Source organism: Chrysemys picta, chromosome 8, assembly GCF_011386835.1.
Source record: "Chrysemys picta bellii isolate R12L10 chromosome 8, ASM1138683v2, whole genome shotgun sequence".
Taxonomy (NCBI): Eukaryota; Metazoa; Chordata; order Testudines; family Emydidae; genus Chrysemys; species Chrysemys picta.
This window is the reverse complement of record NC_088798.1, coordinates 31,001,404-31,013,685: the sequence shown is the minus strand read 5'-3', so window position 1 is coordinate 31,013,685 and position 12,282 is coordinate 31,001,404. Positions and strand designations below refer to the sequence as shown.

Here is a 12,282-nt window from a genome sequence, read left to right as displayed (position 1 = left end):
AAACTGCTTGCTTTTTGAAATTATTCAAGGAAAATATGTTTATGAAGGCGCACCAGGAGGTGCAGAATTGGGCCCTTTACATCTTTATCTTTGAAGACATGGCATCCCTACTAGCCTACAACAGGATGAAGATTCGCAGCATTAATGTATAATAACCATATCTCACTCTATTACAGGTAGTTCGAGGCCATTCTGCATAAACAGTATGCATTGCTTTGTGTCTTAATCTTTAAAAACCCCAAATGTCTTGGTTGCAGACATATGTTAAGGTTTAATGCATCTCCTGCCATAAAAGTGTTGCTCAAAACTAATGAACAAATGAATGTTTGTTTAATCCCCTTTGTGAAAATCAAACAAGCTTTCAACAGCTATTCATATATTTATTGTCAGATGTGAATCATCACTTAGGTGCTCTGCCCTGTGCCATTAGCAGTTAATGCTCATAGTTTCACAGCATTAATCCACCTGTTTTTTCTTTTTTCCCCCAGTACCAGCTACAGAAAGGATCAGTGTGGAGAATCCTGTTTTGTCACTGGCAGAATTGGCTCTTCTTCTGCTTGGTCCTGGCAGTAATGACTATAATTCCCCTTGCAGTCTATCGAATGATGGTAGCTTTTAAGGACCCTCCACCCAGTGCTGTATTCCATGCAGCAGCTGTGTGCTTTGGAGTTCTCGCAGAGACTCTTCTGATCAAGTGAGTACAGTCCCTCCCCTCTTCTCTCCTTCCCTCCCTTGCAAAAAAGTAGGGGGAGCGGGTGTTAGATTCAGCAGCACCTGAAAAGTTCCCAATAGATTTACCCCTTATGTTAAATAACAAGTTTTAGAAGCAACAAATTGTTACTCTAGCATTGCTGGGTGTCATTAAGGTTGCATGTCTATGCTTGTTTAATTTTAATTCTGCCGTTAAGCAAACTAAATGCTTTTTTTCTGTCTCAGTGGGGTCCACCCAGAATAGAGAATATCTGGTTCTGAACTTTGTAACATAGGCTAAACCAGAACATTGAATCCAAACATTAACCCACCCAAAATTCATGTTCAGTGCCAGACCCAAAATTTGTGAGTCAGGTACACCTATAATTTAAAAACCATGCTGTGGCAGAAAATGCATATGATCATGAATTCCTGCTTGGATTTAACTTTTCCCCCAAATTAAAACAAGCACACTAACACAATTATCTTGAAGCCACAATGGTCGTCATTAAAATGTTGACATTTAATGTTTGAAACTAATTAGCATTACCATGGAATTACAGGTATATTAAGTGTCCTAACAATAATTACCTTCAAATGGTAATTCTGATTTTAATGGCAACCACCATATTGTAGGTGATTGCAGTCTGAGGGTGAAGGAGAGAGAATAGGAAGGAAATTAGTCTTTAATGAAGCATCTGAACAAGCATATATATATGAGAGGAAAAGCCGCACAAAAATAGAAAAGGCTAACTATACGCAAGTGCTCGTGAAAGTTTCTGGTGAGATAAAAGCTTTAGAAACAAATGTGAGTTTAAAAGTGCATTTGAAAAGGTATGTACTCACATTGTGCAGCACAACAACAGTAGAATGCTAATAACATTTAATTTCCCTTGACTTCTAACCTTCTTAACCTGCTGTAATGCTAGAATGGTGCTGTAAATCAAAATGTGCTGTATTGTATGGTGAACATGTGTATTGAATCATTCCAGACTGCCTGGTGCTTTTTAAAAACAAAACTCACAATAGTGTTTGTGCTGTTTTTTCATTTTTCATAGACCTTTCCTCTCAATCATTCTGCAACTGGTTAGCTGATGTGTTCAAAATACAATATAAAAAAAAAGAGGAGGGGGAATTAGGAGGTAGAAAAACCACAGCAGAAACTACAGCACAGATGAGTAGGCCAAAGTATCCTTGACATTATTTTCCCCCTTGTTATAAGTGTTATTCCATTTTCAAGAAAAACAAATTGGAATATTGCCTGGGGTCTACTGAATCATTAGTAAATTAAGAATCTGTTTTTAATAACATTTAACTTGTAAATAATGCATTAATTGATTAGCTTGAAAGTTAGCTTGAATGTTAGAAACTCTGGCACTAAATGCGTAATGGAAGAAGTGTTCTGTTGGAGGAGGCTGTATGGTAAATGTAACAAATTAAATATGACAGTTGATATTTGTGAAAATGGTGATATAATTAGAGGACACCTGCAGCTGTTTTCCAACCAAAACAACAGAAATTAAACATGTATAAAGGATGTGTGCCACATTTTCTCTTGGCATATTTCTTTTGTTCTCTTTAGGGTTTTTGTTAGGAGTTGTTTTTTGTGTTTTTTTTTTTTAATTTCCCCTACCTTTTGTCAGATCATATGTCTAAACAAGCAACAAGTATCTTTGTCTGATACTATGGTTTATTGGCTCTATGTGATACATCCATCAGACTAAAGGAAAAGAACAAGAATCTTATTTGCTAAGAGTTTGAATTTACTAAAGAACATGATGCATACCCAAGCATATTTATAAGTATGTAAGCCTAGATATGGTCAAGCATTCCTACCTGTAGAGTTCTTACCTGTGGGATTATCCACCGTGTATTTATTTCCCCTTTGTTGTCAAGGAGGATTTTTTTAAAGTGTGACAACATAATATTGAACAACCATGCGTAAGTATTTTAAATGTAAATGTGTAGTTTGCACTGTATGTGTGTGAGAGAGAATTTGATGTTGTTTTCTACATTTCATGAGGATCTGAGTCCACATTTCCAAAGATGAAAGCAGAGCATTAACTCCCTGAACCAACCCCAGCTCACATTACTGTTAAAGGAGTGGGAAATTTTCTTGCATATTCATTGACGATGGTCCCAAAACATAAAATTAGGATCTGGATACAAAGTTTTTCAAAGTTCAGGAAGTATTTGGATCCAGGGATTTTTTTCATCTCAAATATTCACTCTTCAGTGTGCAAGAGTAAGTCCTATTAAAGGAAATAGAAATTAAACTTGCACAAATGGGAGTCTCTGGACTTGAGTTTTCTCTGAGTTACATCAATGTAAATGAGAAAAAGCTCCATTCAGGTCAATGGAATTCCACTGGTATTGATACGTGAGATCACAAACAGGTCCTATTTGACAGAGCAACAAGAGAACCAGAGCAGATGTGCATGTGCTATATTCATGCTGTGAACATTTGAGTGCTCTGTTCATGGAATGTGGTCCTTAGAGCTAATAGATCAGATATTTCATCATAGGCATTACATGAACAACATTACAATACCAATTTCCTTTATTTATTTCCAATTGGTACTAGTTTAACTGAGAACAGAATTTGGTCCAGTGTTTCTGATTTATATACAACTATGTTATGAAATGCCTTGAAAAGGGTTTCATATTTTAGTTTAGCTATAACTTGTAATATCTTAATATTCTAAATTTTGTGTTTCATGCTTTATTTTGTTGAACTAGATAGATACAAATATTCCAAATTATGTTCCCAAGTGAAGAGATTTTGGTGATCTCAACATCATCCCTATCAAGGATTATTTTCAAAAAATAATAATAAAGTGGTCAGGATAACTCTGGAGGCTGGTATGGGCATATGGGTAGCTTTCACTTCTAGGTCATCCCCAATACACATACAACCCAGATCAGCAGTAACCAGAAGTTGTTACAATGTGATGGCTGTCAGTTGGACTATGCAGAAGGAACTGATGATGTCAGCAGACTGGAGTCCATGTTAAAAAGACAGCACCACAACTGGGACCATTATTGGTAGTCTGAACTTAAATGTCAAGTATTGAATGGACATGGAAACTGGACACTCTTCTTCGAGGCTGGGGAGCACTGGTGGAGCTAGCACTGGAATATCCAGTTCTGTGGGTGAATGGAGGACTGTCTGTCTAGAACTTTCACATGCACTAAATTCATCTAAAAAAGAAAAAAGACAAGACACCAGAGTTAGGGTAGGAATGGCTGTCCTTGCTGAGGAGCTCAGCTACCACTGTGTCTGCAATATCTGGCCATTTTTTCCAGAGCTAAGGCACACTGAATAAAGCTATGTGGAGAAAATCCGACTGCAGCACATAGCCAACTGTGAATGCTGTAAGTCTTCAGCATGCCCTTTGTCAGTTGTCAGAAACACAGATATTCATAAACAAAGGAGGAAGGAGGAGACTAAAATTTCACTTTAGAATAAACACTGTGGACATTGATTCGGAATGTGCTAACAGGGTAGGAACCATTTATGTAAATATATGAAACAATCATACTGTGCCTTTGGAGCAATGATACCTTTATTACCGATTTTTGTTTTTATCTTGATGAAGCCAGTGTCAGATGGCAGTTGAGACTGGCTTTGATGACGGATATAGAATGTATTGTGCATGACACTGGAAGCATGATATCATGGAGACAGATTGCCCAATGGCTTGGAAAATCATCACAGTTCTTTCATATATGGCAGAATTCTTCCCCCAGATGCAAATATAGAAATTTTCTCTATAATAAATTACAGCTTTATTCTATAAGAGCAGTCTCTGAATGCTGTTACTTTGGTAATGTTTCCTGTAAAATAACACAACCATTATGTAGTACTCTGTTCTACACCTAAAATGTCTCCGTTTTCATGCTTGTGGGGCACGTGTGAAACAGTTGTGTATAGTCACTTTAGTCTTGTAATGTTCATGTAATGCCTATGATGAAATGTCTGACCTATCAGCTCTGAGGACCAGATTCCATGAACAGAGCACTCAAATGTTCACAGCATGAATTGCACAAATGCACATCTGCTCTGGCTCTGTTGATTCACGCAGTTTTACAGATGCATCACCAACGTCAAGTTTGTTTTGTGCATCATGTTTGCCACCGTTAATGTTGATCTCATTTGACATTATGCTGATTAGTAATGGGCAATGGTACCCACACAAATGTAATACAAGAGGTTCACCAGTAACAGAGAGTGGTTGCCAAAGGATATTGTGTCAGCAGCCCGGCTGCTTGAACACTAGTCATCATCCTCTTTAGCATGAATGAGGAGTCAGAGTCCCACTGGGATAAGCGTCTTCTCCCTTAGGTCAACAATGTTGTTTGTCTGCTTCTTTTTTCATTGGGCTTTTTCATTTCTTTCTGTCTTTTTCTGTTGATGCAGGGAAGACATTGCTCTAAAATTCATAATAGGAGATGGTCTAGTAACACAGCCATATATTAATTTCATCAAGAGATGTAAGGAAAAAAATTTCTTCTTGGATCCCTACTTCATATTGGGCCCAATCGTGCATCCTCGACTCCCGTACAATTCCCATTGAAATCACTAGAGTTTTGGCAGACTAAAGAGTGCAGGATCAAACTGTATTTTTTTAAATTATTCTGGCTCTACTTTGTGTTTTTCTGTGCTTTCCCTATGGGCCCATTTGCTTTCCTGCTTCTGTTTCTTGCTCTTTCTTTCTGTCCTCAAGACCTGGCCCTATTCCTTTAAGTGAAATTAACCTGGTCTACTTTCTCCCTTACTGCTCTCCTTGTCTTGCTCTGCTCTGGTATCTGTTGAATTCTGTTTTCACTAAAGAACAAAATGGGGTAGTCTCTGCAGACTGTGCTTTAAGTTTTTCATAGATTTATTTTAAAATTCATTTGCATATAATATGACAACATGTCAAATAAGTGCTAGCCATTTGACTTACAACCTGTGCACAAAAGTGCTGAGTATGACAGATACTTTTCAAAGTTGTATGTGCAGGTATGCTCTGCTTCTGGGTGGCATTGGAAAAACACAGGCAGAGAAGTGAAGCTGTCAAGTCTGGTCTTCCTTGGTTTCCCTGGAAGACTTTGTGTGGATTTCAGAGGCTATGTACTATTAGTTCTCAATCCTAACTGGAAGGATGGGCGGTGCTGAGTCTTTAACAAAGATATCCTTTCTCCAATTAGGTATTGGAATGAAGTAAGTGTGAACAAAAGCAATAACCACAAAATCCAAATAAAAAGCCCTTCCCTTCTCAAATGCTCAGCTTTCACAGCCTTGTGATGTCATAATTTCATTTGTTTTCCAATCACCAGCAACTTTCAGGAAAGCCAGGACCTAAAGTTCCAAGGTAACAACCAAGCAGGCAAAATCTTTTTTTCAACAAAAATCTTTTTATATATACCATATTATGGGGGACAATTGTAGGTGCAGAGAAAGGGCTTGCTCCATCTTCCATTATCTTCCATTTGGATTGGACCTTTAATCAAAGGTAATTACATAACATGACATTAGGATCTCGGTAGTATTGCTGCTTTCTAGGACATTTTGCAAATTCCAAGCTCTCTGTTGTTCCATTGCAAAGATGCAGCTGTCACAGTGTACATGAATATACCCTGCCCTGTTTCTCTGATCTCCCAAAAAAACCATTCCCAGTCAAATAATATCAGCAACAAAGTTCTGAATTTCAAAGATTATTTGGGACTACTAAAATGCTAAAAAAAAAATTAACCATCAGGAATCACGTCTTTTTAAAAAAAAACAAGGAAATTAAATGCAAATAAGTGATGTGGTTGTTGGGGAAAAATCAGGTAATGACAAAGTTTGGGTTCCAAAGGCAGTGTTAGTTAACTCAGCTGTGTAGCACATACATAGCATTTCCTATTTCTATTTTTCTCATTAATTGCATTGTTTAACCCATTACTGCTGGTGTTTGTATACAAATGTGTATCATTAAAATATACAAGAGATGCAATTTATAAGAGCTAAAAGTGGTGCTACAATCTTAGCTTTGGCATTTCTTGCCCTTTATGATTTCCAGGGGCACACTTTTAGAAAGGTGCCCTTCAGTTTGCCTCTGCATATTTGTACCTCTGTGCGAGTGTCAGGTACTCAGACTTGTGCCCACAGTGCATTTTGCAGGCACATATTTTGTTGGCACAATTTGCACCTGCCAAAAAGGGGGCAAGGGCTAGCCTGGCTAAAAATATACCCCTGACTCTGCAAACTTTAGTGTTGTGTTGACATAGTTTTTAGCAACAGAGAGGTACCGATCTAGATGCAAACCTGTAGGTTGAAAAAAAATCACAAAATGAAATTAATACAATACCAGGACATAAGGAAGATGTGCTGGCTTAGTTAAATAAGGCACAACTGGTATTATTTAATTAAAATCTAGAGTGCAGCTGTTAGGGGAAAATCTAGCCAGTTTTAGACAGAAAAATCTGCCTCCATGTTGTGTTTCAGCATCATTTTAACACTATAACTAGACTATGAGAATAAAAGATAGGGGTTTGTTTGAGGGCGTGGGTGTATGTGTGTGTGAGAAAGAAAGAGAGAGAGAAACAAGGATGGTGTTCAAATACTATATAAAATACCCTTTCCTACTGGAGAGATGGAGAAAAAATAAAATTACACTAGGCCCTCTAAGCTCTGCTAGTGCAGTGAGTGCTCTGAGGCTGAGGATAATGGAGTGAGGAGAGGTCATGAGGAGGCTCGCATGTACGTACTATCCATAGCAAGGTTCCCTATCTCCAGTATGAGGTTTTCACCACCCTGCTATATACATTATACATCTTAAAAAGAAAAACAGTTTTGTTTGCCAAGTGAGAGATCATTTCAGCCGGGCAACATTTCTGTTTTCTCCAAGAATGAGAAAGATACTTTTATTTTCTATAAAAAATAGTTACAGCTATTTGCATCTGTGCTGTTGCAAAAATTGGGCTAACATCTTATTTTACTACCTGCAACAGAGCCATTTCAGCGCTTCAGAAAAATCATGCTATTAGACTTGCCGAAAAAAACTTTTAGAACGTTTGATGAACCTAGACCATTACAAAAACTAAGGAAACTTTAACTTGACACCCTCCGAAGATTTGTGGTATTGTTTTGCATTGTTTTAGTGAATATTTATACAACACTAGAACTTTGTATGATACTCTATAAAGAGTGAAAAAGGCAAAGGTCCAACCAAGCCCTGCTCTGAGCAAGTGGGGGGCAGCTACCTCTAAGACACCCTTCTGCTCTTCCAGTCCTGGATCCCCAGCATAATTTAGAGCAGCCTAAGTAGGACATTCTGCTGGCTGGTGATTGCTGTAATTCAAGGTGCTGCAGCTATGCCTCCTATGTCCCAGTGTGTCCCCCTGCACCACACAGGGCCAGCTCCAGGCACCAGCTGAGCAAGCTGGTGCTTGGGGCGGCAGATTGTTGGAGGCAGCGTTCCGCCCAAGTCTAGGGCAGCACGGCCGCTTTTTGTTTGTTTGTTTGTTCTTGTTCTGCTCCGGCCGCCCTGTAAGGGGCGGCGGCACGGAGAACCAGAGCGCCCTGCAGGGCAGTCCTCTTCCTTCCCTCCCCGCCGACCGGAGTGGAGCCCTCGCGGCAGGAGGCGGTGCAGCGGGAGGGGCCGCGTGGCAGTGCCCCTGCTGTAGCCCTGGCCGCCCCCTTCTCTCTCTCTCCCGCCCGCTCCCTCTCCCCCTCCCCCCAGCTGGTCCCCCTGCACCCGCACTCCGGCCGCGCCACAGGTTTTTTTTTTTTTTTGCTTTGCCATTCTGGCCGCCCCGTTTTTTTGTTTGTTTGTTTGTTTTTGCTTGGGGCGGCCAAAAAGCCAGAGCCGGCCCTGGCACCAAGGGTAGGTTCTGGGAGCCGGTGACGTTGAGCCAGCTACACAAGATTTATGCCACCCATTTAAATTCTCAGGAGAAAAGTTAAAGATAATATGAGTCACATTGGGCTGTGAATTAATCCTAGCACTAGAGCTATTCATAATTAACAGTATTTTTGTAAGCTTTTTGTTTTGTTTTGTTTTCCATTATTTGTCCGGCCTCTGTGTAACATTTGATTGGGCACCATCAGTCAACTGTTCTTTCCCCTTTCATCCAGAAATGAAATTCATTTAACCATAAAACAAATTCATTTGCCCTGGAACTAGTTTTGGATTGTTTGTATTATTCCTATGTTATGACTATTCACACCACCAGAATTCCATCTATATGAACACTTGGGAGCAAAACAAAACGATGGGTCCACTGACCTTTTGAACCTCCTGCCTCTTCTCCGCCTCCTTACCGGTCTGAGCAGCGAGGGCACTGGGGCTGCTCTTCTCCCCTCCCTCGCAAGGGCCATCGGCGGCAGGGAGGGAGAGGAGGCGGGGCTCGACGCAGCACGCTGGGGGAAGAGGCGGGGGAGGGGGAAGCTTGGCTTCCGGCGGAGCCTGTCCTACAGCAGCAGCCGGCAGGACCAAGCTTGCTTCTGCCCCCTGCTCCCACCAGAGAGAGCGATAGGTGAGGGGCGGAGAAAAGCGGGCTGAGCCAGACCCCAACAGGCAGCAGCGTGCCATTAAAAATTGGCTCGCGTGCCGTCTTTGGCATGCGTGCCTTAGGTTGCCGACCCCTGACCTAGAGTGAAATGTGGGGAGCAACCGGAGAGGAGAAGTAAGATGTAGACAAGGCCAGGCCTGTGCAAAACCTTAAAAGTGAGAGCAGTGAGTTTGAACAGAAAGGGATGGGGAGCTAGTGAAGGACCTCGAGAGAGGGCATCATTGTCAGAACTGGGGAAAGGAAATTACCCCACCCACACACCACCTCCATTGTCTGTAGAAGCAAGAAGACACAGACTTAAGGCTGCCTCTCGACAGGATCTCAAAACAGATAGGGTCAAATTCTTCCCAGGTGTAATTCCATTGACTTCAGTAGGCTTACATCAGGGATGACTTTGGCTCTGCGTGACTGTACAAGCCATATGCACTGCAATTGCAAGGCACAGCAGATTGAGCTAAGGGCAGAGAAGGAGCCTGTACTCTGCATTTCCCTGATTTGGGGGATTTAAATTAGACCCTTGTGTTGTTTTTTTCAGGCCTATTTTTGTATTTTATACAATCTCACACTGCCTAGAACTTAGTTGTTGAAATATTCACACAACTCTGTATTGTTTGGGGAGTAATACATGGTTTTCCCCAGTGGCACAGTGATAGTCTTGATCCGCCAGCCTCCTGCTGTCCACTGCCATTGTGTCTCACGGTCACTGAGTGGCCTGAGGTGTAGCTGGCACTCATGGACCCCCCTCCAGTGCCTGTAACTCTGAAACTACATGACATCTTAACCTTTATGAAATTTCTTCAAGACAGCATTTAAAAACACCCAAATCTTTCCTGACCTTTACATTTTAGTAGAGGTGTTTTTTTTTTTTTTTTAAATTGATGTTACAATATTTTTTTTCTTAGTTGTGGCATTTTTAAGCTAGTTCAAGGGGAACTTTGCTTTCCTTTTCCCATCCTATTTGAGGCCAATCATTAATCATGGAAGGAAAAGCACTCCAGATTCAAACCTGACTTTATAATGTTTTTATGTTTGTGACATTTTATATCTATCAGTTGATGGGAAGTTCTATCCTTTTCATTTGTAATCTGCTAGGTTGTAATTTGAGTCTAGATTCCGAGTTCCTTTTTAACCTCCCACAGCCACACCAGTGCAGGTTTTGCCATGCTGCTCTATGGAGAAAGTAATGATTGTGTGCCAGTGAATTTGTGGGGATTGTTAAAGAAATTGCTAAAGAGCTTCAATGATCATCCAGGCTAAATCCCGAGGAGCCTGATTCTCATCTCACACTGTCGGAAATCAGGAGTAACTCCATTCAAATCAATGGAACAGATTCTGCAATCATTTACACCGCATAAATCCAGAGTTGCTCCACTGAGTACCTTATCTGAACTACTCTGTAAAATGAACATGAGAGAAGACTTAGACCCAGGGTTTTTACTCAAAGATTTTAAAATTATAAAAAAATTGGGAACTTTAAAGAGAAGCTTCCCACCTGTTTTTATGGCACTTGGTCTTTCTAATGAAACTAGGAACTGCATATCTCACAGCGCAGACCATTGTGCGGTGAGACCTGGCTTTATGATTAAGAGAAACTTTCCATATTCTCATATATTCCTTATCTACTGTAATCTCATAAAATCTTCCATGATATCGGACAATTATAATATTTAAGGCTTGGATTCTAAACACTTTCCAGTGGTGCTATTGAATTTGTAGTCACTTGCTATTTATTTTGGTTGTGTTGTTTTGTTGAAACTATAGTATAGTTCTTGTTAAATCACTGTAGGCAAGAAGATTAGTCCTGATAAATATATGTAAATAGGTAGAGCTGGGCAACATTTTTTGTCCAAAAATTTTTTAAGCATAATAGGCAGATTTGGCGACACCAAAATATTTCATGAACTTGTGTTGGTATCACTGAATTGTTCATGTAAAAAAAAAATCCAAAAAAGTCAAATTGTTGCATTTCAACATTTGCAAAATGAAATGTTTTGATTTTTCGGTTTAAGATGTCTACTGATTTTGAAATTTTCTTTGGTTTTATTTTTAAAGATTAAAAACTTTAAAAAATTCTCAGTTGAAACAAAACAACTTTTTCTGACTTTTTTGATTTGCTGCAAATTTCAAAAAAAAAAAATAGTTTTCTGTTTAACCCAAAACACTTTTTTTTCTCCCAATTTTTTTTGGAATTGTGAACCGAAAAATCCATTATTCACACAGCTCTACTTTCTAGTCCAAAAACTGAAGGTCACTTCAAAGCTGCTGGTGAAGGAACCTAATCCTGCAGACATTGCAGTTATTGGCCATTATTTCTGAATCCAATTGTCAAGAAAGGGAAAGTTTATGGGGAAAACAAATGCTGCACTTATTACTGTGATGCAACATTCATAAAGTATATTTCATTGAGGGGGGAGTTTACACAGGGGGTAATGAGATTTTTTCCTTTATGCATTATTTATAACTGCTTAATCCAGGTGCTGTAGGTTATTTTTTTTATTCCTCAGTTTCACCGCTACAAAACACTTCAGTATTTCTAATTTATTTCTGCTTACAATACAGATGTTCTCAATTGTGTTTCTAACGACATTTCAACTGTTATGATTGCTTTTATTTGTTTGTGTCAGTGTATAAACAGGGGTTGAATGTGCAGTGTACAATAGTTAGGTTTCAAGAAGCTTGTAAAAGCCTCTAGTGATTTAGTTATCAACAAATTAAGCTATGACTAACAGTAATATCTTTATCATTAGTCGTTTTAATCTTCAGATGAGTTCCCTGCAGTTTATATGGCTCTTATATCTTCACATAAAGGTTTCATCTTTTAAAAGAGCATTTTTCAAGATGACCATTTGGAAACAACATTTGGAGGAACATTTGGGTTGCGTCCTCTAACTAAATTTCCAAGCTGTTAGTAATGGACTAAAGAAAACGTTGTCTGCACTGAATACTAAAAAGCTATAAGTAAGAGCCTTGAAGGTTATGTGTAAATATTGACATTTTTATTTTATTTCGCATACAAAAGTGAACTTGCAGTGTCGCTTATCTTGATAGAAA

At 39.4% G+C, this 12,282-nt stretch overlaps 1 protein-coding gene across 6 annotated transcripts in view; it reads left to right on the top strand.

The window, feature by feature from the left end:
• The window catches only part of LOC101947507 (uncharacterized), a 186,425-nt gene that overhangs the window by 160,057 nt on the left and 14,086 nt on the right, over positions 1–12,282 (top strand). For 3 of the 6 annotated variants that reach the window (XM_005298099.4, XM_065554197.1, XM_065554196.1), the window contains one exon: positions 489–694. In XM_005298099.4, the coding sequence (XP_005298156.1) occupies positions 489–694 (206 nt within the window). Of the gene's footprint in view, positions 1–488; positions 695–1,748; positions 6,358–12,282 lie in introns of those variants that run through there. The other 3 variants (XR_010589689.1, XR_010589690.1, XM_065554198.1) reach the window with 3 other exon arrangements.